The sequence below is a fragment of the Phoca vitulina genome, unplaced genomic scaffold (assembly GCF_004348235.1).
Source record: "Phoca vitulina isolate PV1807 unplaced genomic scaffold, GSC_HSeal_1.0 scaffold1, whole genome shotgun sequence".
Lineage (NCBI taxonomy): Eukaryota > Metazoa > Chordata > Mammalia > Carnivora > Phocidae > Phoca > Phoca vitulina.
Window position 1 is genome coordinate 93,401,746 of NW_022589704.1, and position 27,090 is coordinate 93,428,835.

Below are 27,090 nucleotides of genomic sequence, written 5' to 3' on the forward strand. Positions count from 1 at the left end.
GCCTTAAGGTCAGAGGTTTAGGTCGGTCTCTCTTTCACCAAGAATGGTCTTAACCCCTTCTTTGTTTGAGCAAACAATCTTGCCATGCTTTTGTAAGCCCCTTCTGCATGGATCATCTGGCTTCTCCCCACGCTGTTCAGCATTTGGGTGCCTAAGACCCTTCGGTCACCACCTGGGATGCTGCCTCCCTGTCCACAGAGCACGGCTTTCACACACTTGGATTCACCCAGTGGCTTCTGTTCACAGACAGCCACTGCTCTTCTCTCTCTTCGTTCTCAGACAGCAACTTCTTTTCCCATCCCCTAATCACCATTGTTCCCATATCAGTTGCCAAACTGTTAGGGCTGGAGTAATAGTAAAAAGCTTTGAGGCAAATTACAACCACAACAGCTGTGTTTACTAAGAGTTACAAATGAACTCATCCCAGCACAATTAGAGCAGGCAGGCAGCGCTTTGGAACCTTCCAGAAGCACCCCGCCCTCGGGATGTTCGCTGGCTGCCTCAGCCTCCCGTTACCCAAGCCAGTCCTGGCTTTGGAGGAGACCCTCTGCTGAGCACAAGGGCCCTCTTTTCACTCATGATACTTTTATATGTTCTCTTCCCACAGCTGCCGTCATTCACACTCAGCTGTTCACGCCTCTGGGAGGGCTGCCAGTCTCTCACAGGAGGCGACTGCTGGCTATTCCCAAAGGGGCACCAAGGAAATTACTCTCCACCCCGAGACCCCTCAAATGCCTCCCTAACCACCTGAGACAGGGCCTAAAATTCTGTCACTCATCAACCAAACTTTCGCACCATCGGTGACTTCTCTGAAGTGTTAAGTGTTGTCATCAAAGGAATGACATCAAGAAGACTATCACTCATCCATACCTTAAGGTGGATTCGTTCTCCTAAACATCTCTCAGGCTCTGTTTTATCACCTGTAAAACGGATACGTGTTTCATGCGGCTATGTGGAAGCGCTGTGTAGCCTCTCAAATTCTTACAAATTGTGACCTGAATTACTGAGCCAAAAGGTAAGCATTCCTGAGAGAGACTTCACTGGAACCTGGGTCAGCTGACTGCACCCTTGCAGGGATTTAATTTAGGGGACTTGCTATTACCATGGGAATAAAAGGGCGGCTCCTTCGGGGACGGGCCCATAGGGGACAGGCTGGTGTGTTGCCCTGGGAATCAAGGGCCCAGACCCAGGACTCAGCCTCCTAAAACAAGGGTGTAAGTGTCATTCACAGCATGGCGTGGTTGTTGACTACAACGGTGGCTGTACACCATGCATGGAAAGGAAGCAATGAAAGTTTTTCTGATCTAGGAAAATGGTGACTAGCTAGTCCCGTGTTTCCCAAATTTGCCTTCTTAAAGGCATCACCTGGAGCGCTTGTTGTACATACAACTGCCTGGAGATTCTGGTTACATGAGCCTGTGGAGGGTCCCTGGCATCTGGGTATTTACCAAATTTCTGGGTGGAACTTAAAACCAGGCAAATCTGTCTCACATTGACCTAGATTCTAAGAACCAACTTAGGCTTTTGGGCCATTCCCTGGAACCTGGGCTGGAAATCATTTCAGTGAAAGACCAAATAAATCAGTCCAACTCCAAAGGACCCTACCAGGTGTCTGCACGGATTTACGAGAGAGCTACTGTTTCGGACTGCGGCCATGAGGGGCTCTGTCAGGGGAATTCTAGTCTAAGGAGAGGTGTCCGTTCCCAGGCAGGAAGAAACCTGAAGACTTCACTGCATTCGGCAAGAGCAACAAGCCAACAGGTTCCAAGTCCCAGACACAGAGTCTACTGCCATGCATTCTTCCCAAAGAATGCCAACCCCAACTGCCAACCCAAAGAACAAAACTTAGTTTTGACCACAAGGCAACTTGGCAGAAGCAGTTCTGGCAGCTCATACCAGGGTTGGGCTGTCGACTGGAAAGTGCTCACAGGCTGGGCTCTGAAAAAAAAAAAAGACAAGTCTCGGCGTCTAACAGAGATTTTCAGAACCTGGGCTTCCTGCTGGAGCTGCATGAGGAAAAATGGAAATTGGTCTTCCTCTCTGCCCACCCTCATGCCTCAAAAATTGCCGGACATCCGAATAGGCCATTCAAAAAATTATTTGGCCTGGATGAAACATGGAATTCATGGTTGCATGCCAAGTTCCTTCTCTAACTTGACCCCCTTGAGAGGAAACCTATTCCCTCAGAGGACTAGGACAAAAATGGCTTCTTCCCCAGTACAAGGTCCAACACTCAAATAGCTGTGAGGGCCAAAAACAGGGGTTAGAGAAGGTCCTGGAAGGACGGTCATCCCGGGAACAGCCCCTAACCCATACATCAGGGTGGCCACCACTAAGCTCCAGCCAGTGTTTAGCACGAGAGGAATGAGAGTCCAATTTGCCACACCACCTACATTTTCAAGACAAGCTGGGAATTCTGGCTTTTCAGATGAACTTTCCCAAATGGAAAATTTGAAAACTACTGTGCCGGTTAAAGAAAAAGGTCTGAGTTAGATTTGGGCTGTGGGGTCCAAGGCTGTATCTGTCACTTCAGGCATGAAGCTGCCCTGCTTGACAAAAGGGCTGTCAACTGGTCAACATGTTTTCTTGATCGCACTTGAATAAGCTTTTCCTCACTTTTCCATGAATAAGTGTTCCATCCTGTTTCTCTTCCTCTTGCCCCTTTCCACTTGCATTCTACAAACACAGAACCTCTGAGTCTTCCAGTTCAGGAAGTGCATCATCCCCCCTGGCATGAGTGACACCTCTCCCAAAGCCTTGTCAAGGGCCCCACAGCCAAAAGCGACAGGGGGCTAGCGGCTTCCCAGGTGGCTGACAGCGGAATTTCGCTTCCTCTATTATTCTCTGACAGCCCAGCAAGTTCACCAGCAGCCCATTTCCAACCCTTTTGAAGGTCATTCAGGGCAAATCAGATTCCTAATTTGTTCCCCACCCCTTCGGAGTCCTTGCCCACCCACCCACAAACTCAATCAAACCTTTTTTTTTTTTTCTTGGCCAGACACGTCTGTTTCTTCCATCAGCCTTCATAAAGCATGGCTCTGAGTCTCCCCACATTTTACTCCTTTCAATCCAAAGGCTCTAATTCGCCTAGATAATATTAATAACAGCAAAAACTAACAGACATTAATGAATGCCAGGCATCGTGTAAACAAAAAACTAAGAGCTTGTATTTATTAACTCACGTGATCTTCATAGGAACCCTCAAGTAGGTACTAGTATTACCACCCATTTTACAGATGAGAGAATGGAAGCACAGGGAGACTCGGGCCTTTGCCTGCCACACACAGCTCAGCAGTGTAGAGCCAGGATGGAACCCCAGCACTCTATCCCTGCAGTCCATGCGCTCAGCACTGCCAGCCGCACCAGCACAGAGTAAGGAAGTACCCCAACATACCCAGAGCCCGAGCAGGGACTGGGGGTGCGAGGTGTTCTCAAAAGGACTGCCGGCTCTTCCTTCTCCCTGTGGTGCCTCAACTGCAGGTCCGTTATCAGTTCTTGGCAGCTTCCCACACTGTTGACTCACATGAGCTTACTGTCAATGAATCCCTTAAATCTCTTTTACACACATGGATGCTAAGTCACAGCAACCTCATCCTTTTCTCGGACAGTTGGTTTTATGGACTCTGTGCCTGGCCTGGCCCAATTATCATCCCTCTGCCCTATTTCTGATGGCCCATAAAGTTGTCTTGTAGGCCATCTTCTCTGTGCCCTTGCTCTTGAAGGAATCAGAGAAGGCCAAGAAGGAGTTCAGATTAAAGAATCATGCAACTCTAGGGAGCAAAGCAAGAGAACATCCAGTCCTCTGCCTCATTTTACAGATGAGGAAAGCAAGACCCAAGGGCAAACCGAATTCCAAGGACCTGCAACCAGTGAGTGGTGCAGCTGAAATTAGAATCTGGGCACCTGCTCTCCCACCTAGGGCTCCTCCAACTGCTCCAGACTGTCTCTAATCAGGGTTTCTGGGCCGAAACAGAAGTACGACAAGGAGAATGTGTTCTCTCTGCCCGGGGACAAGTAAACCTCAATGGGTTTAAGGTGACAGCAGAAAGCTTGCTCAAATAGGCAACTGACCAAAGAGACCACAAGGCTGATGAGACAGGGAAAGGAGGCTGCCCACAGTTTCCCTGAGCTCCAAACGTAGTGTTCAAACCTGCACTCATTTGCTTCCCAGACACTGATGTGCTTATCATGGATGCCACTTAGGGTTCGATTACACTTAGCACGCAACCAACACTATTCTCCAACGATCCTTAGGTCCCCTGCACTGGAGTCCTTGGAGTCTTAAAAGCCAATGATTTGTTTCTGATATTTTTCTTTGCATTTGGTTTTTTTCTCTGTTCCCTTCCCACACCACCCCCTCCCCCTAGGCCCCAAGCAAGATGCTATTAAGAAAGGCTATGGGATATGACTGCACTTAAACTTGTGCCAGGAAGTGAGCCAGAGAGGGAACCAAGCACAAGCTGCTTCCTGCCTCTGGCCAGGGTGGCCTCCACGGGATGCTGACAAGGTCTTTTCTACCAAAGCTCTCCCCCAAGGGGAATCAGCTGGGGGAGAGACAGAGATGCTTCAGAATACTCTTCTGGCTGGAACGAGAACCAAGAGCTGTGATCACATTAGATTTTCTAGCAAATTCAATAGAACGGGTTCCAGTGTCGTTATTTCAAAATGTGTACCAATTTGACTCAAGGTGGGTTTCAATTTATCTGGTTTATCTCTATATTACCTGGGAAGAAAAGTCTGCAAAAAAAAAAAAAAAAAAAAAAATGAAAAAAAAAAAAACCAAACAGGACAAGATTTAACCTACCTACAAAAAGGTGTTCGTTTCAAGGATTCCAATACATTCCTTAATTACAAAGGTCTCAGGGGGTTCATTAAAACAATATATTAAGAGCAGCTAATTCCTATTGCAAAATAAGATGGCATTTTTCCAAACTACTCCCATTTCCAATTTTGCATTAATTTAAACTAAGCCCAAGTCAACCAAATTAGTGAGCTAGATAATTACATAGTTTTTAGAATGGGATTCTATCTCAGACTCAGGAGTTGACTAGTCTAGAGACTTTCAAGGTGTTTGGTTGTTTAAAGCAGTTAAACCCTTCTCCCAGTGAAGTCCACTGGGAATCCAAACCTATGCCACAGATAAATCAGAGCTGCTGTGGTCGGTGGGGCCACTGTGGGGCTGCTCCTTGACTCCCCATAGTAGTGAGTTCCCGGGGCTCTAAAGACACAGGTGAGTAATTATTGTTCTCATCCAGGGATTAGCAAACCTTCTCTGTAAAGGAACAGACAGCAAACATTTTAGCCTTTGTGGGAACATACAAGGGCTGTCCCAGGTTATTTTGCTTTTGGTTCTTCTTTTTGTGATTTTCAAAACGTAAAAACCCTTTTTGGCTTGCAGGCTATAGGCTGGATTTACCCCACAGGTCACTGTTTGCCAACTTGGATTTATTTTTAACAGTCCTACCGAGGTATAACTGACACATCATCAGCCGCCCACGTTTCAAGCATATAGTTTGGTATGTGTCGGCACACAGATAAACCGTGAGCCCAGCACAGCACCATCAGCTGCACTGGACGTGCCCACCTCGCTCGTTCTCGCCCCTCCCCAGGCAACCACCCATCTGCTTCTCGTTGCTCTGGATTAATGTCCATTTTCTAGAGTTTTATAGACACAGAATCACATAGTACAGATTCTTTTTTATGACCGGTTCTTGCACTCGGCACTATTTTGAGGTCTGCTGTGTTGTGTGGATCAGTAATTCATTCCTTTTTACTAATACCTTCACGCATATGAGTGCGGAAGTGGGAGGCCTGGAGGTGCCTGCCCCCGAATCCCAGAGATGCCAGCAGAGCTGGCCCCCAGACGGGTCCCCAGCCTCCCCGGGAGGTGTTCTCTTTCTGGGCCGTCTCACTGCTAATTTCACCAGGGCTTCTGCAAACCTCCTGACACCTGCGTGTCTGCATAACTGGCAGAGGCCTAGCACCATGCCTTTTCCTTAAACCCCTCCTTCCTGTGGTCCTGGGACCAGCGAGCACAGGGCAGCGCCCAAAGCAAAACACATCTCAGGAGTCCCAGATACCTCAGCTAAGTTTAATGAAATTGCGAGGAGATGGATTCACTCACCCATGAGGGCCTATTATGTGCCAGACACAGTGTCGGGTAAAGCAAAATCTATGAGCTCTGCCCTCAAAAGAGTTGAGAGTCTAACAATTAAGGAGGGGCTGACGGAAAAAGAAATGCATGATCACAAAATGATTAAAATTGCTCAAAAGGAAGAGGATGCGGTGATGGAGATGGAGAGGGGTGACGTTTGGTTGAGGGTGCATGTGTGGGACAGGGTGGGCCTCGGAGACTGGCGCGGGGGCAAGCCAGAGCCGGCAGCAGCCCTTACAGCAGCTGAGCCCCCGAGGGGAGAGAGCGCTGTGTGGGACCCCGCGTAGCCAGAGCCCGGGGAGCTGCGGGTGAGTAGTGCATGCAGATGCAGCTTGCCTGCAGAGAGCCTCGCTAAATCATCTGATGGAGACTGGATTTCACCGTAAATGTGAGGTGCTCCAAGTTTAAAATGAAGCCATTGGAGGGTTTTGAGAAAAGGAGTAATACAATCTGATTTACATTTTTAATAAGACCACTCTGGCTGCTGCCACCCATCAGGCACAGAGAACAGAGTAAGAAGGCTAGGGTCAGAGACAGAGAGGAGGAAAAGGTTGCATCACATTTCTGGAAGGTCTAGTGCCCGATTTCTTAGGCCTGTGATTATGGGACTAGGTGTCATCTTAGGGGATGCTTTAGAACCACATAGTCTTTGAAGTCTAGAAAAAAGAAGCTTTCCAAATTCAGTTGGGACTAGATGATTCTGGTTGCTGCCAAGCAGGCTAGCGCGGAGGCAAGCCGGGCCTTTGGGGTCCAGAGCTATAGCAATAATTTCAATTGCTCCAGTAGGCCTGTGACTTACTCTGCAGAACTGGCGGCAAGGCCATTGCTGACGTCCCCATTTGTGTGGTGAGCAGCCAGGAGCAATGTTTTACCTGTGACGCCCGTATTTGCCCAGGACTCCTGCTGCACGTGGAAGTCGCTCATGTAGACCTTGCTTCCTGGCTTCTGAATCCTGTTCTCAACATCGAACCACCACCCTCCAGGCTAGGGGCCAAGGGCAGCTCCTCAAGTGAGGGGCAGCAGGAGGCAAGTGCCCCAGAGGGGAGGTCAGAACTCTGATCCCCACTCTGGGCTTGTCAGGTCATGCACTGCAGCACCTCGGCCAAGGCCCTCCACCTCCTCTGAATTAGTTCCTCACCTGTAAACCAAGACGGCGAAGGAGGGCTGCCGTAGCCATGCCGCCTCAGAAGGAAATCAGCGAGCACCTCCGTAAACAATGGCTGTGAAAGGCTGAGAGAAATGTTAACACTGCACTCATACGAGGCCCTGTTTTATCACCCAGCCATTAGTCATCCCACGAGCAGGAGACTTTGTTGAAGCCTATTAAGTAATGCCAGGCTCAACGCCTGGGGGCTTCGTTATGGAGTAACAGGGATTTTGGTAAAGTCACACTTTATCCTCCCACGTACTGCTTATCCATCAGCCTCAGTCATTCAGAATACAATCAAGAACCCTGACACAAGCTGAAAAGACCTCTGACGAGATCCATGCCTGAGACTGCTGGCCAAATGGGGCCTCCGAGAGAGGCCTGGCTTACTTGGGACACGGTGTCGCTTAGGGGCTGGCAGACTTCTTTCTGCAAGTGTCAGATAATAAGAATTTCAGGCTTTGCCGTTCACAGTCTTCGTCCCAGCTACAGCACGCTGCCATCCTGGTGCCAAAGCAGCCTACAGGTAACAAACAGGCATAGCTGTGCTCTGACTGAACTTCGTTTACAGAAACAGGGGCGAGCCAGATTTGGCTAGAGTGCCAGAGTTTGCCAACCACTAACACAGTTCAAAAACTGGAATCTGGGTATCTTTGGGCAGGCTTATATTTGCCCATTCCTCATAGCTCTATCCCCTATTTTCCACTCCCATCAATCCCCTCTGTGTCTATCAGGCCCTAGTAATGATATTCGTAATCGCAGCAAACATTTCTTTAGACATACTGTGTGCCAGGCCCTCCCAGACCTTGCACGTATTAACTCACTTAATTACTAGAGAAACCCAATCATCATCCCCATGAAAAAAGAGGCCAAGAGAACTTGCTGGTGCTCAGGCTGCTGACGGCAGAGGCAGGACTTGAACCGGGCCATCTGGCTCAAGTGTGTGTCCTTGACCACCCTGTCGTACTGCCCAGCGGGCACGGACGGTACGAAACAGGACAGCAGGTGACCAGGAAGAGACCACATCTGTCAGCTCCCAGAGTCCACCACTTACCACAGGTTTACCCCATTCTCAGAGGCTAGGCACAGAGCCTGGAACAGCAAGGGCCGCAAATGGGCTTAGTGGGAAGTGAGAGACTGGGCGGGGCAGGGGGGGGTCACTAGAATCAGGCTCAACAGTAGTGAAACCATGATAGCTGGCAGCCTGACAAGTGGAGCAGGAAAGCAAAAGTAAAGGGGAAAAAGGAATGATGCATTCACTGGTTGGCAGGGAGTCGGTGCCAAGCTCCTCGCGCTATCCCAAACCCACCAAGGCCACGCTACCTGCAGCGCACTTTCGTCAAAAGCACATTGGCAGCTCCCTGGGTGCCTGTGCGAAATGCAGGGTCTCCGCCCCAGCCCAGAAGGTCCGCATCGGAATCAGCATTTTTACAACATGATGGGCGATTCACATGTAATAGTAAGTCCGAGAAGCCCTGCCCTTCTGGTTGCTATCACTGCTCCCATTTCACAGGCCAGGAGCCTGAGGCTCGAAGCAGTTAAGTACCTCACATGCTGGTGAACTGGCAGGTGTAGGTCTGAACCCCAGCACGTCATTCAGAGGCTATGCTTATGCCCCAGAGGTGCTCAAAGCAAGACCTTCAAGACATTTACTTTCACAGCAATCATGCATCAGTAAGTAATGAGGACTTCACAGTGGGATCACAAATACGTAAAAGGCGGACCCTGCATCATCCATACAAGATTCAGTTATGTTCTGGATACTGTTTTTAAAGAAGTATGGAAATAAATAATACAGGTAAACCACACTTCAATTACTTTTAATTTCCACAATTTTTTAAATGTCTTATTTTTACAAAATCGACTAATTTTTCATTTTAATAGGATGTGGAGGGGTTTTGAATTCAGCCACACTAGATAGACTTTTCTTGTAAGCATGTGTTAGTGGATGCAATGATCAGACTGCCCCAGAAGCAGATATCCAGAACCCAGCGCCACAGGTTCCTGGGCTAACACAGACCTCTGTACTTGGGATTAAGCTGTAAGCAGTCTGATGTAAGGGTCTCGGACAGTGATGCTTCCTAAGTTGTTGCCTTTGGGATTCTGGCAGCAAGGTCCCCTCCCACATCTCCACTACATACCAAAACAGCAGGACAAGACCACAGGGTACCTCTGCCATGAAACGGGAGCGGAACTAAGGGGAGCTGAAGACGTAGCCCATTCCTTCTTAGCCTCTACTTTTTTTTTTTTTTTAAAGATTTTATATATTTATTTATGAGAGAGACAGAGAGAGAAACAGCATGAGAGGGGAGAGGGTCAGATGGAGAAGCAGGCTCCCCGCTGAGCTGGGAGCCCGATGTGGGACTCGATCCCAGGACTCTGGGATCATGACCTGAGCTGAAGGCAGTCGCTTAACCAACTGAGCCACCCAGGCACCCTTAGCCTCTACTTTTAACAGATCATGTTTCCTGATAGGCATCTGCAGTGTAGGGAAGACAGGACCACGAGGAACAGAAACCATCCAGGATACTGCAAGCAAACAGAGTGTGATAAAAGGATGTATGGTCTACAAAAAAGAAACTTAGTGGAACTCTGGCCCCTAATTTCTCTTTCTCTCCACATTGCATGGGTTTTTTTTTTTTTTTTTTTTTAAGATTTTTTATTTATCTGAGAGAGATAGAGACAGACAGAGATAGCAACAGAGATCAAGAGCGAGTGGGGAGGAGAGGGAGAAGCAGGCCCCCCGCTGAGCAGGGAGCCCAACACGGGGCTCCATCTCAGGACTCTGGGATCATGACTTGAGCCGAAGGCAGACACTCAATGGACTGAGCCACCCGGGCGCCCTCCTGCATGGGTTGCTTCTGTCTGTCCTTCCTACCTGGCTCCTCCAGAGCATCCCACCTCTCTGGGGGCACCTCTCCTCCCTGCGGTTCTACTCCATCATCCTCTCAACAGCAGCCTCTCCCTTTCCAAATTTGTCCTACTTCCTTATCCCTGCACTCCTGGGAAGCTTCTGCCTTGGCCTCATCACAACTCTGGACGTGTCCTTTTGATTTCCATCCCCACGGCTCTGTCCCTCTGTTTTCCAATGCCAAGTGAAGAATCTCATTGATCCCGTGTGGCTTTCTGAGCCAGAATCATGGCTGCCAACCACCAATGAGCTGGACTGCCCTGGGTCAGAGGACAGCCCTCTGAACCAATCAGCCAAGGGTGGAGGGGGCATGTGGTGGCATCTCCCACTCAAGTGCCCCAGCAGCTGGGGAGAGTTCCTCAGAAGAGGGGAGGACATAGGAGAGGACTGATAGCACAGCAAGTATCTTCAGGATTTCAATGAGTTCTAGAATCTGAGGGAGAAGGAGGAGCTCCACAGATGGTCAGCAACAATCCTGTGCCTGCCCACACGCCCCCACTAAATTCCTCAACCCCCCGGGATGGACGGTGTCACCCCCGCCCTTTCCAAAGAGGTCAGAGGCACAGGAGATTGGGTGGGGAGACAATGGGGCAAGGGATAGGAAAAACAATATATACAACTTGCCCCTGGCTTAAGTTGCTGCTGAATGCCACTCTGGGAATATGGGCGTAGAGGCATCCCCTTCCTGCACCCGTCTTCTGTGCGCGTTCACCGGACACTGTGGGCACGGGGAAGCTCTGTTACAAGTAACAATTCTCACATCCTGTACCGTGTTGACAAGTTTGACATGTCCTGCATCTGTGTAAAAACTTCACAGAATTTTGCACTTTTGGGGGCCTTTCTCATCAAAGAATACTGAGCAATACAGAAAACTGACCACTCTAGATTTGGGGTATTCAGAAAAAAGACTAATGTGGACACACTGCCACTCAGTCTTTTTTAATACCTGGATGATGCACAGTGAGAAGAAGGTTGGGTCATCTGTGGAGTTTCAGAGGGACTTTAAGTCATGCCATAAATCACTTGGGCCAGCACAACTAACTCTTCTGGGATTCTGACTGGCATCAAGAAAATCATTCTTTTAGTGGTGGTATTACTTTATCCAAAAAAAAAAAAGAGTGACCAAGAAGGTTTCAGAACCAATTTATTATTTTGTTTTTCTAGGGAAACTGAAAAACTGCCAGAGGCACCTAAAAGGAAGCTGCACTTGGTTCCAAAACAGAAGTGATATAATTGCAAGGTCAAGTCCACATAGACATGCAAACTATTTTCTTTGAGCAGGTGTGGAGGAGACGCAGGAGTGAGGCTTTTTTTTCTTTTTTTTTAAAGAGCCCATGTCTTCCTAAAACCAGTGCTGTGATTCATTTACTTCACAACTGAGCTGAGAACGAGAACACCCAACACGTCCTTGTGAGCCTGTGTGGCTGGAAGTCAGCTGAAAGATGCTCTGTTAACACAGGGCAGGTTTTGATGCAAAGGAAGCTGAGGTGTGTCAATTTATGGGAACATGTTAAATAACCACCTAGAGTCTTGACTGATTTTATTTCCCTCAGGAGAAGAAAATGCGAAATAATACACATAGGAATCAATCTTATTTACCAGCTGAGGTCTCTCAACCTCGGCACTGCTCATATTTTGTGCCAGGTAATCCTCTGTTGTGGGGCTGTCCTGTCAGCAGCATCCCTGACCTCTACCCACTAGAAGCCGAAGGCAACTCCTTCCCTCGTGGCAAAACCCAAACTGTCTCCAGACATTGCCGAGTGCCCCCTGGGGGTGAAACTGTCCTCCGCTGAGAATCACTGTACTAAACTAAGAGAAAATCCTAGCTGTTTATAGCAAAGACAACTATCTAGAATTAAATCAGCTTCCCTGGAAATAGGCCGATTTAATTGTCCCTCCGGCATCCTTTGCGCTGTAGAAGTAAAGAGAGGGCAGCATGGCTTTTCTTCTTCTGAACGTGGGGTCAGAAAACCAACAGCAGGGATTCTGTGCCCTGTGCATCACTTGCGCTCACTCAGTGCTTGGATTTCTAACCTCCTTAATAAAGGAGACGTAACAACATGAGACCCCAGTACCTGATCATTCTGGAAAGTGATAACTTTTATGTTTCGGAAGAGGCATGGTTTGAAGTCCTGGAGACTATTGTGTCCTGTGTAAACATGGCCTCAATCAAAATGATGGCACCGGTACACAAAGGCGGACTTCCCGTATAAAAAGGTTTGGAGGTCAGGGCAACAGGTCACACTCCAGTCAGGCTCCTCTCCCACTGTACCTCCCCCAGACGGACTCTGGAAATCATCCGGGAGGCCCCAAGGTCCAACGCTTTTGGGAAACCTGTCTCAGGCTGTGGCCAAGAATGTTGTGTAGTCCCATATCTCCCAGAACAAAGTGACAAAGTGCCTGCAGTCAGCCCTGGCGGGTGTTTTCATTTCACGGGTAGTTCAGCCCTGACCAGTGGGGGGCTGCTGACCGCAGCTAAAGGCTCCCCAGGAACACATCTAGAGAGCGCTGCCCTACGCTCTCTGTGCAATGCTGTAAAGGGCTGTAAAGGGCTCTCTGTGCAATGCCTGCTCCAGAAAGATATCCGCTCCCGTGGGGCCCTAGCTTTCAGAAGCAAGTACAGGACGTGAAAGAAGCTGTAACGTGCCACTCCCAGCAAAGAGCAGAGGGCTTTGCTAGGCAGCCACTGTGCGAACGAGCAGGGACAGCCTTTATTAGATACCCAAATGCTGAACGACCAAATCCCAGCACAGTCTTGTTTACTTCTAAGCAGATCCCATTAAGCCCTGGGCACTTGGCTTGATTACTCCCTGGATCAAAGTTAAATTAAATTACCCAACAAGCTTCATTTCTGAGAGAGCGATGCGCACATAGACTGACTCACCTTCCAGAAGCTATCCACTTTGCCATACACAAGGGACTGGTTCTGCCTTTTGATTTCGTTAATGTGGTGGATGTCGCTGGAGTTGAGGTGCTGCTCGACCACAAATCCCAGAAAGCTGTTGTCTGGGGTATGAGCTGATGCGGAAAGGAAAGGACAGGGTAGTTAGGATTTCATCGGCAAGAAGAAATGATCACGAGTTTGATATAAGCCATCATGCACATAATTAAATGTGTTCATTTTACCCTGTTCTTTCTTACCTGGGGAGGGGGAGGCAGGGGACTGCCTACTCCCACATACTCCCAGCAGAACCTTCACATGAGAATTGTCTCCAGGATGGATTAACCTGAACCAAATGCTGAATGAAGGACAGCCTGCCCTTCCCCCACCCCCCACCCAGTAAAATGCATCTGTCCAAAAAGCATTCTGCTGTGTGTTCTCTGCCCTCCTGTTTGCTCAGCACAAGGCCACTGTCTCCTGACAGCCATGCTGCCTTCCAGGTGTGACCAGTAAAACCCAGAGCAGGGCTGAATCAAGGGTTCTCATGGGGGTGAGGCCGCTGTTGGCAGCCCACATCATCCAGCCTGATGCCAGCCAGGGAAAGGGGAATTTGGGGGCAAAACCAGTCAGCATCACCCCGACGCCACACCTCCCCTAAGAATTACTCACTAATGAGAGAGATAATTATGGAGATACACTGAACAGATGGAGGGAATGAAGACAGAACAAAAGGTGAAACTCACTGGGATGTGAGCCATCCCAAGAAGCCACCCACCCCAAGGAGCAGTGTCTAGTCTATAGAAAAGACTATTCGAGAAGAGAAAGGCATTTTCCTCCGGATCGCTCATCATGTGAGTTCTAAAACTTCTCTATTTTAATAGTTGGTCAAGGGGTGGGGGGAAGTAACCCCATACCCCCCCTCAAACATTTCTCTCTTGTGCCTATAATTTTAAGAGGAATTTCACAAAGAAGGCAATAATCAGGAAACAATCTTCTGTAGTTGAAACAGAGACCGCCCTCTGCTACACATTCATTCCGTCCGGAGAAATGTGTTTTTCAGATGACCCTGCAGAGGCCCCACAATATTAAATAAAGCGACTGCGCTGCTTGACTCTGTCCTGAATAGAGCAGCTATAAATAGCCTAAATGGAGAGATACTTGATATTCAGAAAAATCCACACTTGTGGCTTCAGCCGTACTCCTTCACAGGCAGGTGGTAAGCACGTGGAGCAAGGTGGTTCCTTTGTCTTGCTTTGGCTTTCTCAGGATGCAGGAGCTCTTTCCCAGGCAGGAGGCCTGCACGGGGGCCCTTAAAGATGGGCAGGGGTAGGCCTGTGGAAAGGCCTAGGAGCCTGAAGCCCCGGGCCTCGCTCTCCTCCGCCCTGCTCACAGACAAACGAGGGAACACCACCAGCGGAAAGCCGCGAACTGTGGACATGAACGAGCCACATAAACACTGTGTTATCATCATCCAGTCTCCCGGGCTTCTGCCTAATGGGGGTGACAGAATGAGGAGATAATAGGGTTATGACTGGGGAGCTGTGTTCGGCCTGGCCAATCTGTTATTTCATTTCTGCGTTTTTGAACAAGTGCCCAGAGGCAATGGCCGCAGTTGGCTGGAAAGTAAATTGGTGAATAAATTCTACTGCCAACAAGGGGCAATGGGTTGCTTTTCCTTTCTTTTTGAGAAGCTGGTGGTGAGGGGCTTTGAAGGAGGATGAGGGAGGGGAAGAGAGCCCCTCTGCATTTGCAATGTCAATGAGGCAGCTTAAAATAGCTCTTTGCAAAACTTTGGGTTAACTGTGAAAATTCTGAAATAGAACCTGACACGTTAAACTTTGAGACTGTGGTTTTTGGTTTTTTTTATTATCTTCAGAAAATGTTATGTGGTGACTAAATCTCCATGCTTTAGACATTGGTTTCTGAAATTCAGTTATCTAGTCCCTAGACGAGCCCTTCTCTAGAAAGGTGAAATTTGACTCGACCACCTAAAACAACGTCACAGGTGGGAAAAATGCAATATACTAAGGTAGAGTCAAAAGTAAAATCACCAAAGCCCCCAAAGGAAAGAACTCCTATACGCATGGATTTTTGTGTCAAAGATTCCCGGAGCTCGAGCTGGGACAGTGAAGAGGGAGAGGGAGAACATGATCTAGTCAAACACCTTGTGAGAAGTGGTGGGCCTTTGCTGCTTTAGGACTGTAATTTGGCACTAAATCAATTTTGACACCACACAAACAATCACAAACACCTGCTCTTCTCCTGGGTTTTCACGAAAACCCTTTATTTCCACCCCTCTCTGGTCTGGAGGTGTTAGGTGGGGGATGGACAACCTGAGAGCGCCGGTAAGGACCGTGGATGACCGGAGGAGAAATCCCACACCGTCACCCTTCACCGGCATGGGTCACACCCTCCGTGTATCTTCCCAGGGGACGCTGAACCTGTCACGGGACGCGGGACAGGGGTGCCAGGAGGGGTCACTCAGCTGCAAGCTGCCCCACAGGTGATTTGGAAGTGACCACAGGCCCTGGGGTAGCTTCCTTCCGAGGAGCTGGCCAGCAGCTGGGTCCCTGCCTGGTGACATCGTCCCCGAGGGCCCTGGACTCAACACATGTGCTCCTAAAATGACTTATAGTAAGTCAAAAGTCACAAAGAGAGGCTGATGCTATCCAAAAGGACCTTTCTGTGGAGATCTAACTGCAGCCCAAGCTGTCTCTTTTTCTCTGAGGACAGGAACAGAGAGTTTATTTGTGTTGGGAGGTTGTCAAAGAGAAGGTATTCACATGTCAAGGTGAACTTTAGAAATTTCATCATAAATGGGATACAGGAAATGCTGCACATTTGGAAATCACTCCATCCCAGGAGATCAACAAATATGATTGTTTTAAAATGGCTAATATTTGAGTTCTATGTGTGGAGTTCTGTGCTAAGTGCTTTATAGTGACTATTTGATTTTATTTTCACAACAACCTTTGAACATGTTTGTAGGGATGAGAAAGTTTGGGGCAGGGTTGGGGGCGGGGGGAGACACTTCAACTACCCTCGTCTACATGCTAGGAAATGGCAACGTTGGGATTCAGAGCCAGACCAGCTGGTCCCAGAGCCCAAGCTCCTTAAAGCCCCCTCACATACAGCTTCGTAGTCCAAATAGTTTATCTTCTGGGCTCCGTGAACTATAGCGGTAAACATGCTTCAGAGGAAAATAACATTATAAGGTAGACCAAAATACACATGAAAGACCCAGGGGGAAAAATGTAGTAAGATCACCTCAGTTTCTTGAGTGACTTATGCTACACATATGGGGGGCCAAGCTGATTCATTTTACATGTGACAAGCAGAAGGGGATTTGCTAAACATTGACAGTGGTTTTAAAATATTTTAGGACTTTTTTTTTTTTTTTTAAGAAAAGCATTATTTTAAGCACTTTGGAAGCACCTATTTACAAATGATTACAAATCAGCTTGATGAGCTTCCTGAGCAGATTACACCGATAACTTCTTTTAAGAAATACTGCGAGTTTGGCTTGAATAATTCATTCAACCACAACCATTTTAGAGCACTCCTTCTAAAAAACCAGGTTAAATGCTAGGCACTGAGAGATTACAACATCAAGATGTTTCTGCCCTCACAGAGCTTACCAAATACTTAATAAATGAGGCGTATGCAATTTCTACCAAGCAGTAATAGCATCCTCATTTCAAATATAATTAACAAATTTTATTCAGTCAAATCAATCCTTCTCTCAGCACCTGAGTCTCTGAGGTCTGCCTTTCCATCACTAAGTCCTAAGCACTTGCACCCAAAAGTGCAAATATTCATTTTAATAGGTGGTCTGCTGGCCTTAACCACAGCTGGCCCTACCATGGTGGGCATCCCCACGCCAGCAGATCACCAAGGGCAGAAACCCTAAAACCAGCCTGGGCTCCTCCCTCAGCCCTCACCCAGCCCTGAGGATGTCAGCTTCCCCAAATCTCTCAACCCTCTCCCTCCTCTACACCTTTCCTAGTTCTGGCCTCATCGATTCTTGTCGAGACTTCTGCAATAGATCAGTTTTCTTTTGCCCTATTCAAATGATAACTTATTTAGGTTTTCCCGATTATAACAGAAGTATATCCTCTGTGTAAAACTTTTTTCAGACAATAGAAAAAGAAGAAAAATAAGAGATCATCTATCACCTAGAAATAACCACTATTACTGGTTTTTTAAAAAAGATTTATTCATTTATTTTGGGGGGGCAGCATGTGTGAGAGTGGATAGGGGCAGAGGGAGAGGAGAGAGAAAATCCTCAAGCAGACTCCCTGCTGAGCACGGACCCCCACCCCCAACGTGGGGCTCGATCCCAGGACCCCAAGATCATGACCTGAGCCTAAATCAAGAGTCAGATGCGTAACCGACTGAGCCACCCAGGCAACCCATGGACTGTTTTTAATACTCAAATCAATACCGGATCCTACTATACCTACTCTCTTGTAAACTTTTTTCACTTACAAATGCGCCATAGGCAATCGTTGTGGGTTAATACCCACAGCTCATCACTGCTTGTTAAATTAGTAGTATTTCAGTGCATGAACTCTTTCCATCAGCTGGGATGCCCCATGGTTCTGGTCTGCCAGCATTGCTTTATGGAACCACACTTCTCCCAGGCCATGCGATTCTGTTTCATTCAGGTGGTTGGATTGGTGCCAGTCCTGACCCCTTGGCTGCCCCCTCTCTATCCTCTTCCAAGGATGGGCATATGATACAGAGGACTCTTCCTGACCATGGCTCATTTGAAAAATGGGGGTATGATCCAAGTCCTGCCAATCACAGCTGCTCTAAGACTAGTCAGAGCTACTTTTGAGGTCACGGTGTCTGCTACAGTCACCAAGCTTGCAGGGTGGAAGTCGAGGGCTGCGGATGTCATCTGTGTGTCCATGGGAGAAGGATGCCGATGCAGAGAAAGGCAAAGCCAAGATAGGGAGAAAATAAAGATATCCTGCAAGCCCGAATCCATCTCAACCTAAAGCTTGTTTCAACAACTGCCAGGGACAAGAGCCAATGAACCCTTGTGACCGAGTCAACAAGACAGAAATCCTGACGAGTCTACCCTATGAGACATCTAGGATGTTTCCAATTCTTGCCTTTCAAAATCAACTAGTATTGTAGACCATCACGCTCTTGTCAATTCTGCAGTGGCTTTCTGAGTGCTCTCTGTACCTTCAGCCTTGCCCTTCCTCCTTCCCTGCTCCGTCGGGCACATCCTCTGTGCTGCCTTGACCGGGCATTCTTTGCAACAAACATAGAACCATGGCAGTTTGTGGCTGAAAATCTTCACCTCCTTCAGGATGAAGCACCACCCAGCCTACCTGTCATTCTGGCTTCATTTCGGGTCACTCTCTGATACCTTTGCTCCATGATGACCTACCCATTTGGGGTGTATAATGAACGCATGCTTTCCATCTTCTCTTGTGCTGGCATGTCTGGCATGTTTCCCACCTGCTCCTTCCTGGAAGGCTTAGCTCCTTTCACCTCCTGGTTGAGGGATTCCCTAACTTCCCAACACGGAGATAAGTAGACCTCCTCTTAGATCATGAGGAGTTACAGTCTCTTTCCCACGTTATTATCTTGATGACAGACTCTATGTTCTTTGAGACTGAACCACGTTTTATGCTGACTCCCAGAGCACAGTAGGAAATTGAGCAAATATTTTTGCATGCATGACCGATTAAGCCCATGGGAAATGCTTAATTAACTGGTATGATGGATTCCATAGGTAGGTAGATTTATATTACCAAGTAGCAGGCCATGCCTGAACTGCTCCCAGCATCAGACCCTTGGCACAAAAGTTCCAAAACTAAAGCCTGTTCTTCATGGGATGAATCAGGCTTACCAAGTGATAGGTGTTCAATAAATATTTAATTGATAAACTAACATATCTTTTAATCCAGGTCACAAAATTAAGGTGGGAAGAAGGGAAACCAGTCAGTGATGCAGAGTTGTAAAATCCTAACATCATAGGTTTCTAAGTACTGTCAATTCACTCAACAGTAGTACATTTATTGAGCACTTACTATGGGCCAGGAAACAACTTGGGAAGAACTAAGGATACATCATTAAATAGAACAAGCATGAATGAAGCTCCTTTCACTGCGCTAATATTCATCTGGGGAGACAAACAGTAAAATAACTCAATGCTACAGATAAGAAAGAAAAACAATTGGTTTTGTGACCAATACTGAATGCTAGTTAAGGTATGCTGAAACATCTATGGGTTAAGTGTTCTTTTATTCATCAAAAAAATGTGGATTGAAGGGCACATAGACAGACATATGGATTGAGAGGCCACAGAGCAAGTAAAGGAAGCTGTTAACCGCAGAGTCTAGGCTGTGGGTTCCTACTGTACATTTCTTTCACCATTTTTGTCTATTTGAGAACTTTGTTAACAAAGTGGGGAAGAATACTGGCTACTATCATATTCATGACGTTGACGCTGATTCTGATGGTGTAACTGGCATGACAGAAAAGACTTTATTGACAAATACAGTCTCATCACACAAGAAGTGATCCAGCTTTAAAAACTAAAAAGCCAGTCATGTTATACTTCAAATTTTACCCAAACTGAAGTTTTTCAAATGGTGGTGATGATGAGCTGAGAGAGAGAGGGAGAGAGAGAAGAGGTCAGGATGCAAGCTAGGGAAACTATTATGTACAGCTGGGCTGAAAAGACGAGAGCCTGAACTGTTGACAAAAGGCACACTGGAGTAAATTTCTCAAGTGTCAAAAAGCAATTTAGGAGGGAATGGACTCCTCAGAAGAACATCACTCCTGAAGGCTGAGACTCAGATAAAGGAACTGTAAGGCTGATCCATCACTCTCTGGTCTGCACAGAAGTGAAAGGCAAGAGTCCTACTGATGGAAATCAAAGGCCAAAAAGGCCGTTGGAATCACAAATAGCTCCTTTGCTTGTCAGGCCCTAAAAATAAAATCGCATGTGGAAGTGATCCTTAGCTGAAGCCAACAGGTTTATCATTTGCATGAAAGGAAAGTAGCCCGTTTCTACAAGTCTTGTTTTGTCAGGCAAATCTTTGGTCTCCAAGCCATTATATCTACCTGATCATGCAAATAAACCACACCGTTGAGTCCCAGCCTCTGGGAGAAATTCAAAGAGAATGTCAACGACAACAACCAGTATGGCTGGAACAACTTGTGAAAGCTCAACCACACGAACACCTTCTGTGGGAAGACACAAGAGACCAACCTGAAGCCACTTGCCCTAAAAAGCTTTTGAAATGCTTTTAAAAAAATTTTTTTTGGGGGGGTCTATTTGGCACACAATGTTACATTAGCTTCAGGTGTACAACATACGATTCAACAGAGAAGCTTCTGTAATTTTAAGTTTGTACAACACATCTCACTTTTCCTCACACTGTTGCGTGGACTAAAATAGAACAGGCATTATCGTTCATTTTAACTCAACTGGTATTTTCTGAATGCCTACTCTAAGCCACACATTCTTCAAGGTGGGAGTTTCAGCAATGAACCAAACAGACAAAACCCCTATGTCTCAGATTCCAGGGGAGGAAAAAATAAAAATAAGGGAAGTATGAATGTTGCCTGATAATACAGTGAACAAGGAAAACAAAGCAGGGAAGGGACACATGAAATTGGGGAGAAAAAGTTGTACTTAAAAGAGGGGTACTTAGGGTTGGTCTCACTGAAGTAACAGTTGAGTTAAAAAACAGAAGAAAGAGGGGTGCCTGGGTGGCTCAGGTGGTTAAGCGTCTGACTCTTGATTTCAGCTCAGGTCATGATCTCAGGGTTGTGAGATCAAGCCCCGCATCAGGCTCCGTGCTCACTGGGGAGTCTGCTTGGGATTCTCTCTGTCTCTCTCCCTCTGCCCCTACCACCCACCCAGGTATGCGTGTTCTCTCTCTCTGTCAAATAAATAAATAAATCTTTAAAAAGAAAAAAGATGCTAAAAAAAAAAAAAAACCCTGAAGAAAGAGACATAGAAGTCTCTAAGGGAAGAATGTTTGAAAGATGGAATAACCAATGTAAAGGTCCTGGGGCAGGAGTGTGCCTGACAACTAAGAAACAGCTATGGGACTAGACAGCAGTGAGCAAGAAGACGTGTAATAAGTGATGAGGCCACACAGGTATTGGTGCCTTGAGGCCACTGGGATGACTGGTCTTTCCCTACAGTGAGATGCCATGGCGGGTGAGCATAGGGGTGTCATGATCTGACTTACGTTTTAACTAACCCCATCCTGTAGTCAGGGAAAACTGAGTCCTCTTGCTCTTTATTCATTGATCCAACAAATACTTATCACCAATGATGCTACCACTTCAGGTATGAAGGACTCAGCAGTGACCAGGCGCGTGGGGTGCACAAGGTAGGGTTGGGGCTGGAATACATGTGTAAGAGTCATAGAACAGGAGCATGTGGCTCTGGGAAGGGAAGGTTTCCAGAGGACAGGACACGTCCCTGAAGGATGAGCAAGTGTGTGTGTGTTGGGGGTGAGGGCTCGGGGCTGCCAGACCAAGCAGTACACATACAATGGCCTGCACATCAGAGAAAACATGGCACCCTAGAAGACTCGTCAAAGCCAAGAGGAGGCCAACAGCATGAGGCAGGCCAGATGGTGTAAAGAAAGGAGAGGGGCTGGAGGTGAAATGGGAAGGCTCTCAATGAACACCTCCAGAAACTCCCAGCCTGTTCTTCACTCAACTTTACGACAGCTCCCTGTCTTTTCTGCTCCCAATGCCCACAAGTACCGAGAAATGCTGAATCCTCCCCAGCCCTCGACTCAAAGTGCAGAGGGCGAGCACCCAGAAGGCGAACTGTTTGGTGTCTTCAGAAGGTGAATGACAGCTCAAATGTGGCAGGTCCTCAAAATATTAATTCACTAATTAATTTAAAACAAGCCAATATGAACAGACTCTGCGTAGAGAACAGGCAACGTTCTCAGACAGTGAAATGAAGAGTGAGGCGGTTCAGCAGGCTGCTGAATGTTACTGAAACCCTCCAACTAGGGGACGTCAACGGAAGTCTGGGACCACACCTGCCTGAGCGCAGGGCTGAGGAGTCTGGTCATCTCTGCTACTGCAGCGCTCAGCCAGAGGCTCCAGGGAAGGGGAGGGACAGACACAATCAGGTAAAGACGGCTCAGCTCCGCTGCTGTTACATAAGCCACAGGGAGTTGTGAAAGAGGGTGTCGTGCAGGGAATTAGGGCTATCCAAATACGGGCTACCTCAAGGCGTGAGTCCTCGACTTCAGGGCTTCGTTTTCTCTCGTAGATGGTACAGGCAAATGTCTTGCCTTTGTTTACCGAGGTATAACACACCTTGTTGGGAAGTGAGAAAAATAAGACAGAACGCCTTCAGGAGTTCAGAAAAAGCAGAATGTATAGGAGACCGAAGGCTGCCTATGGAAATAATGCCTAACTGGAGGGTCAAGTCAAGACCCAAGACCCTGGCAAGCCCAGAAAAAGCAGCAGCGTTACTGGTCAACAAGAAACAACATAATTTTCCCAAAATAGGTACAAATTAGGAGCCAGTCACTTGATGGACTATAAAACCGCCTTGGAAATCATGGTTTTAAAAGAACCTTGAAAAAAATATTATCTATTAAGTGAAGGAAAAAAAAAGGAGATCCAGAATTCTATTATGTATTTACAACTACGTAAAAATATACCTGTGAAAACTATGATAATGCTTATATTAGAGTATAAGGGCCTTTATCCAAGGGGGGAGGCTTTTTGTTTTTGTGATAGGGTTAACATTTCTCTTCAATTTGACTGGAGAGATGGAGGAAGTCTTTTAAATAGAGTCTTCAAGAAAAAAAATGCCATTTTGCTATCAGGGTGATTTGAAGGAAGCCAGAGTGGGGAGGTACCTAGCAGGCTATCTAGCGGGGCCAGGGTGAGCACCTGGGGAGGGGTATGGAGTGGGGCGGTGGGGGGGAGGGCCAAGGGAGGGCACCATGGTCTTTGAGCGGGGATAGCTCAGTCCAAGCTGAGTTTTTAAGGGCTGGCTCTGGTGGCAAGAGGAAGGCCTTAGTGCCTGGCCCACAGGCCGCCTGGAGTGTGGACAAGAGGTAAGTGCAGGAACGAGGGGCTTGCCATGAGGGAGGAACCCCCACACTTTTCAGCTTCTTGGAAAAAATCATCACTCAGTAGATGTAGCCAAACGGACTCAGCGTTGCCTGACCACTCGGATGGTCCCTGTAGAAGCTGCTTAGGGAGCTATCAGGAAGAGTCTATGCTGACACAAAAATGCCCGAATGCAAACAGAATACACAAAGAGGATGGCTGCAGTGAAATTCTGAGATCTGGAGCAAAACAATAAAGAAAAATCAGGTTTTCCAACTTATAGAAACTCCACCAACTTAGTGAGGAGAAGAGATAGAGGAGAAATAGAAGCAGCTTTAAGGTGAGAAATGTTCAACTCTGAATATTTAAGAGCCAATGCGCTCTGGTCAGGACAACCTCATGTCATTGCTCCTAGAGAAGCGTCAGCAATGGTGCGTTTTTCTCTTTCTTTATCTTCCAGCTGCTTCCCCATCCTCTCTCTGCACTTCACACACGCCAGAACACTGCTAAATCTGGTCGGATGACAGCTGGACTGGAAGACAACAGAGTTCTACAAGTACAACACTCTATTCCTGGGGATCCATGCTTTCCATTTTGCACCTCATCAGCACACAATCTAGTACAACTGTGTAATGCATGTGCAATTTACACACCAACGATATAATGATTACTATCAACCCACATAGTGGACAAAAGTAAATATGCTGTGTTTAAAAAAATCAACAATACATAAACATAACTTGACACTTCCTTCTCACTCACACCAACAATCTTCCCCTTCAGATAGCTAGAATAGCCACAGATACCCAAAGGGTGAGGGAATGGGAGATTCTGTGGGGATGACTGGGTTAGACTGGACCCACCCTTCCGTCAGGTGGGTAGGAAAGGACCCCCCTCTGGAGGAGACACCCAAGCTCTCCGTGGGCAGGCTTTGGGAGTCACTGTTTTGTGCCAATTCTCCAGCCCGGACACCGCAACACAACAAAGGTCTCGAACTGCTTAAGTGCCCTCTTCAGGTCCATATTTTCTCCATTTAAGGCAGCGTCATTCATGAGAAAGCTTGCCATCGACCTATGACGTGAAGGCTGTACCAACCACGGATGATCCCTGCCTTATTCCACTGTCTCTTTAGGAGTATTAAAATGCTGATTTTCTCCTTCTTCATTCCTTTGGCATTTATTTGCTGTGATTTCCTCATGATTAGCAAATTTCTTTCATCAACTTTTTGATTACCTTCAAATACAACTTGCCCTAGAAAGGCAGGATCAAAGCTGGATTCTTTCCCTTTATTTTTCAGAGTAATGACGTGGTGTCCTAGCTACTTGAGAAGGGGGATCAATGGACTTTGTGGGCTTCTCTCATTTGGAGGATCATCCTGGACTCGTGGAGTATCCATCACTGGTTTGACTGCAATCCACTGTAGCTGTTCTTTCTGATTCTCAAACTACCCGGTCTTTGGCTCCTATGTCTTCTCACTCCATCCCAATGGTCTTCCTTAGCTTCCTTGCTGGCGTGTCGAGAGGTCCCCTTGTGAACATCTCCTGCCCTAGACCTGGAATCAGCTATTTATCTGAGCAGAAGGTTCCTTATCATGGTAAAGGTATTTATTTGAAAGATTTTATTTATTTGTTAGAGAAAGAAAGAGAGAGAGTATGCACAAGCAGGGGGAGTGGCAGGCAGAGGGGGAAGCAGGCTCTCTGCTGAGCAAGGAGCCTGATGCGGGACTCGATCCCAGGACTCTGGGATCATGACCTGAGCCGAAAGCATAGGCTTAACTGACTAAGCCACCCAGCGTCCCAGTGGGAGAGGTATTTAAAAGGTTCCCAGTCTGAGTGCCAAGGATACTCCTTGCTACTGGATTGTCTTTACTTCTGATCCTTTTCCAAGTACAGAGCTAGGAAACACTTCCTTTTTAAAGAGAAAAGTAAACTGATATTGATATTTCCTATTCTAGCTGGAGATGATACAGTCTTTAAATTCTTTAAATACTACCCACCTTCTTGTATACTGAAAATCTGGGCTCCTACAGTATACCTCTAGCAGGTTCAAATAACAATGTCAATATTTCCCACTATGAATGTATGGTCCAAAGACTGAGTTTTAAAGTCACTTGAAGTAATTATTTTCTCTGTGTGGGACATTCACACTAATCTGATATAGAACACTAGGCGTGTTTCATTTTTTTCAATGTTTTCAGTTGTTAGTGAATGCTTTCTTTCTTTTTATAAATTATGTAAAACATTGACATGGTTCCCAAGTCAAAATAAAGTACATTAAAGAGACATCATCTTTCTGTCCCTGGTCCTGCACCCCCTTCTGCCAGGGGAAGTGATTTTCATAAGCTTGCTATTTATCCTTAGCTTATTTCTTTTGAAAATACAAGCAAATTCATATACGCTAACATACGCACACATTGCCTTCTTACAGAGAAGAGAGGAAGTCAACAAGCTGCCCTGCATGCTGGTTTTATTACTTCTCTGTATCCCAGTCATCGCCCTTAGAGCAGTGGGGACCGTCCTCACTGCTCCTTCCAGGTTCACAGTGCTCCCCTCTCTCAGGGGACCATGTCATTTACTCAGTCCCCTAGTATGAACATCTGGGTTATTGCCACTCTTTGTCTATTTCGAACAGTGTCACAACAAATGACCTGTGCACACACTTTTTCTTTTTTCTGCTCACTTATCTTTGGGAGAGACTCTTAGACATAACCTGTTCAAAGGGAAGATGTGCTGATAGTTTTGTTAGGTGGCGACAACTACGCTCCCCCACTTGGTAACATGTTGCATTCTCACTAGTAGGGCAGGAAAAGATGGATGGACCCTCACCATTGGAATAGCTATGCTACCAACTTCTGGATCCTGGTGAGCCTGATGTTTGGGACATGGTGTCTTGGTGCAGTTAAAGTATGTATTTCTCTTTATGGTGAGTGAGGGTAATATGTTTTCTAATGCTTGGGGCAATAAGCTTCTTCTTCCCTGCAATGAATAATGGCCTTTGCTCATTTTCCTGTTGGATTATGGAACTTTTCCTTCAGTTTTTAGAAGCTCTTTATATATTAAAGGATACTAACCCACCATCAAGATAGAATTTGCTTATGTTTTTGCCATACAGGTTTTTTTTTTTTTTTAAAGGCAGTCAAATATATCAGTTTTCTCCCCGGATTCCTGCTGAATTCTGAGTCAGAAAATTTGTCCCCTTCCCAGGTTAATAGGAATTAGTCTGTGTTTTCATTTTTAGTTACATTTTAAGCAATGAATTTCTTTCAGTTCAGTCAACCAACACTGCTGAAATCCTCCATTCATGGAGAACAAGATAGGTTTTTAGGACTCTGATTTTCAACATTCTAGAAGAGAACTTTATAGTTTCTAGAAACACTTCCTATTTCTACTCTCTGGATACAAGGTATCTTGTAGAGGATACAGCCTATCATTCGGGTTATTCTGGCCATTTTAGAAACACCTAACATGTTTCATCTGATATAATGCACAGGTTACTTCTTACATTATTCTATACCACCTCATCCCAGCCTCTCAAAAGTTATACAATAAAGTCAAACCAAAGGCTAACTCCAATCATGCCTTACCATGCTGACCAGCCTTCTATCACCCAACGTGCCACATATTAGTCTGTCCCCTAAACTGTGCCCCCAGGATGGGTTGCAACAGCAGGATGATATAGCTCCAGGAACAATAATAATGTCTGCCATGCATATAACATGCTCTTGCAAATCCTTCTGAGCTGAAAAGAACACTGAACACTTGACCATGAGCTGATTTTTAAATCACCACTGTCCAATTGCCATAACCCTTCTTAATTCTACTGTCTCATATGTCACATCCAAGGATTAAGCCCAATGTGTTCTTTGTTATGTTTAATGAACCTGAGAAAAGGGTGACTGCATACAATGGGGAGAGGTGAGCACACAG

The 27,090-nt window shown here is 46.7% G+C and overlaps 1 protein-coding gene across 10 annotated transcripts in view; it reads right to left on the reverse strand.

Moving 5' to 3' along the window:
• MGAT5 (alpha-1,6-mannosylglycoprotein 6-beta-N-acetylglucosaminyltransferase) overlaps window positions 1-27,090 on the reverse strand; it is a 330,719-nt gene that overhangs the window by 82,311 nt on the left and 221,318 nt on the right. For all 10 annotated transcript variants that reach the window (XM_032411587.1, XM_032411605.1, XM_032411545.1 and 7 more), the window contains one exon: window positions 13,097-13,230. In XM_032411587.1, coding sequence (XP_032267478.1) covers window positions 13,097-13,230 — 134 coding nt within the window. The remainder of the gene's footprint in view (window positions 1-13,096; window positions 13,231-27,090) is intronic.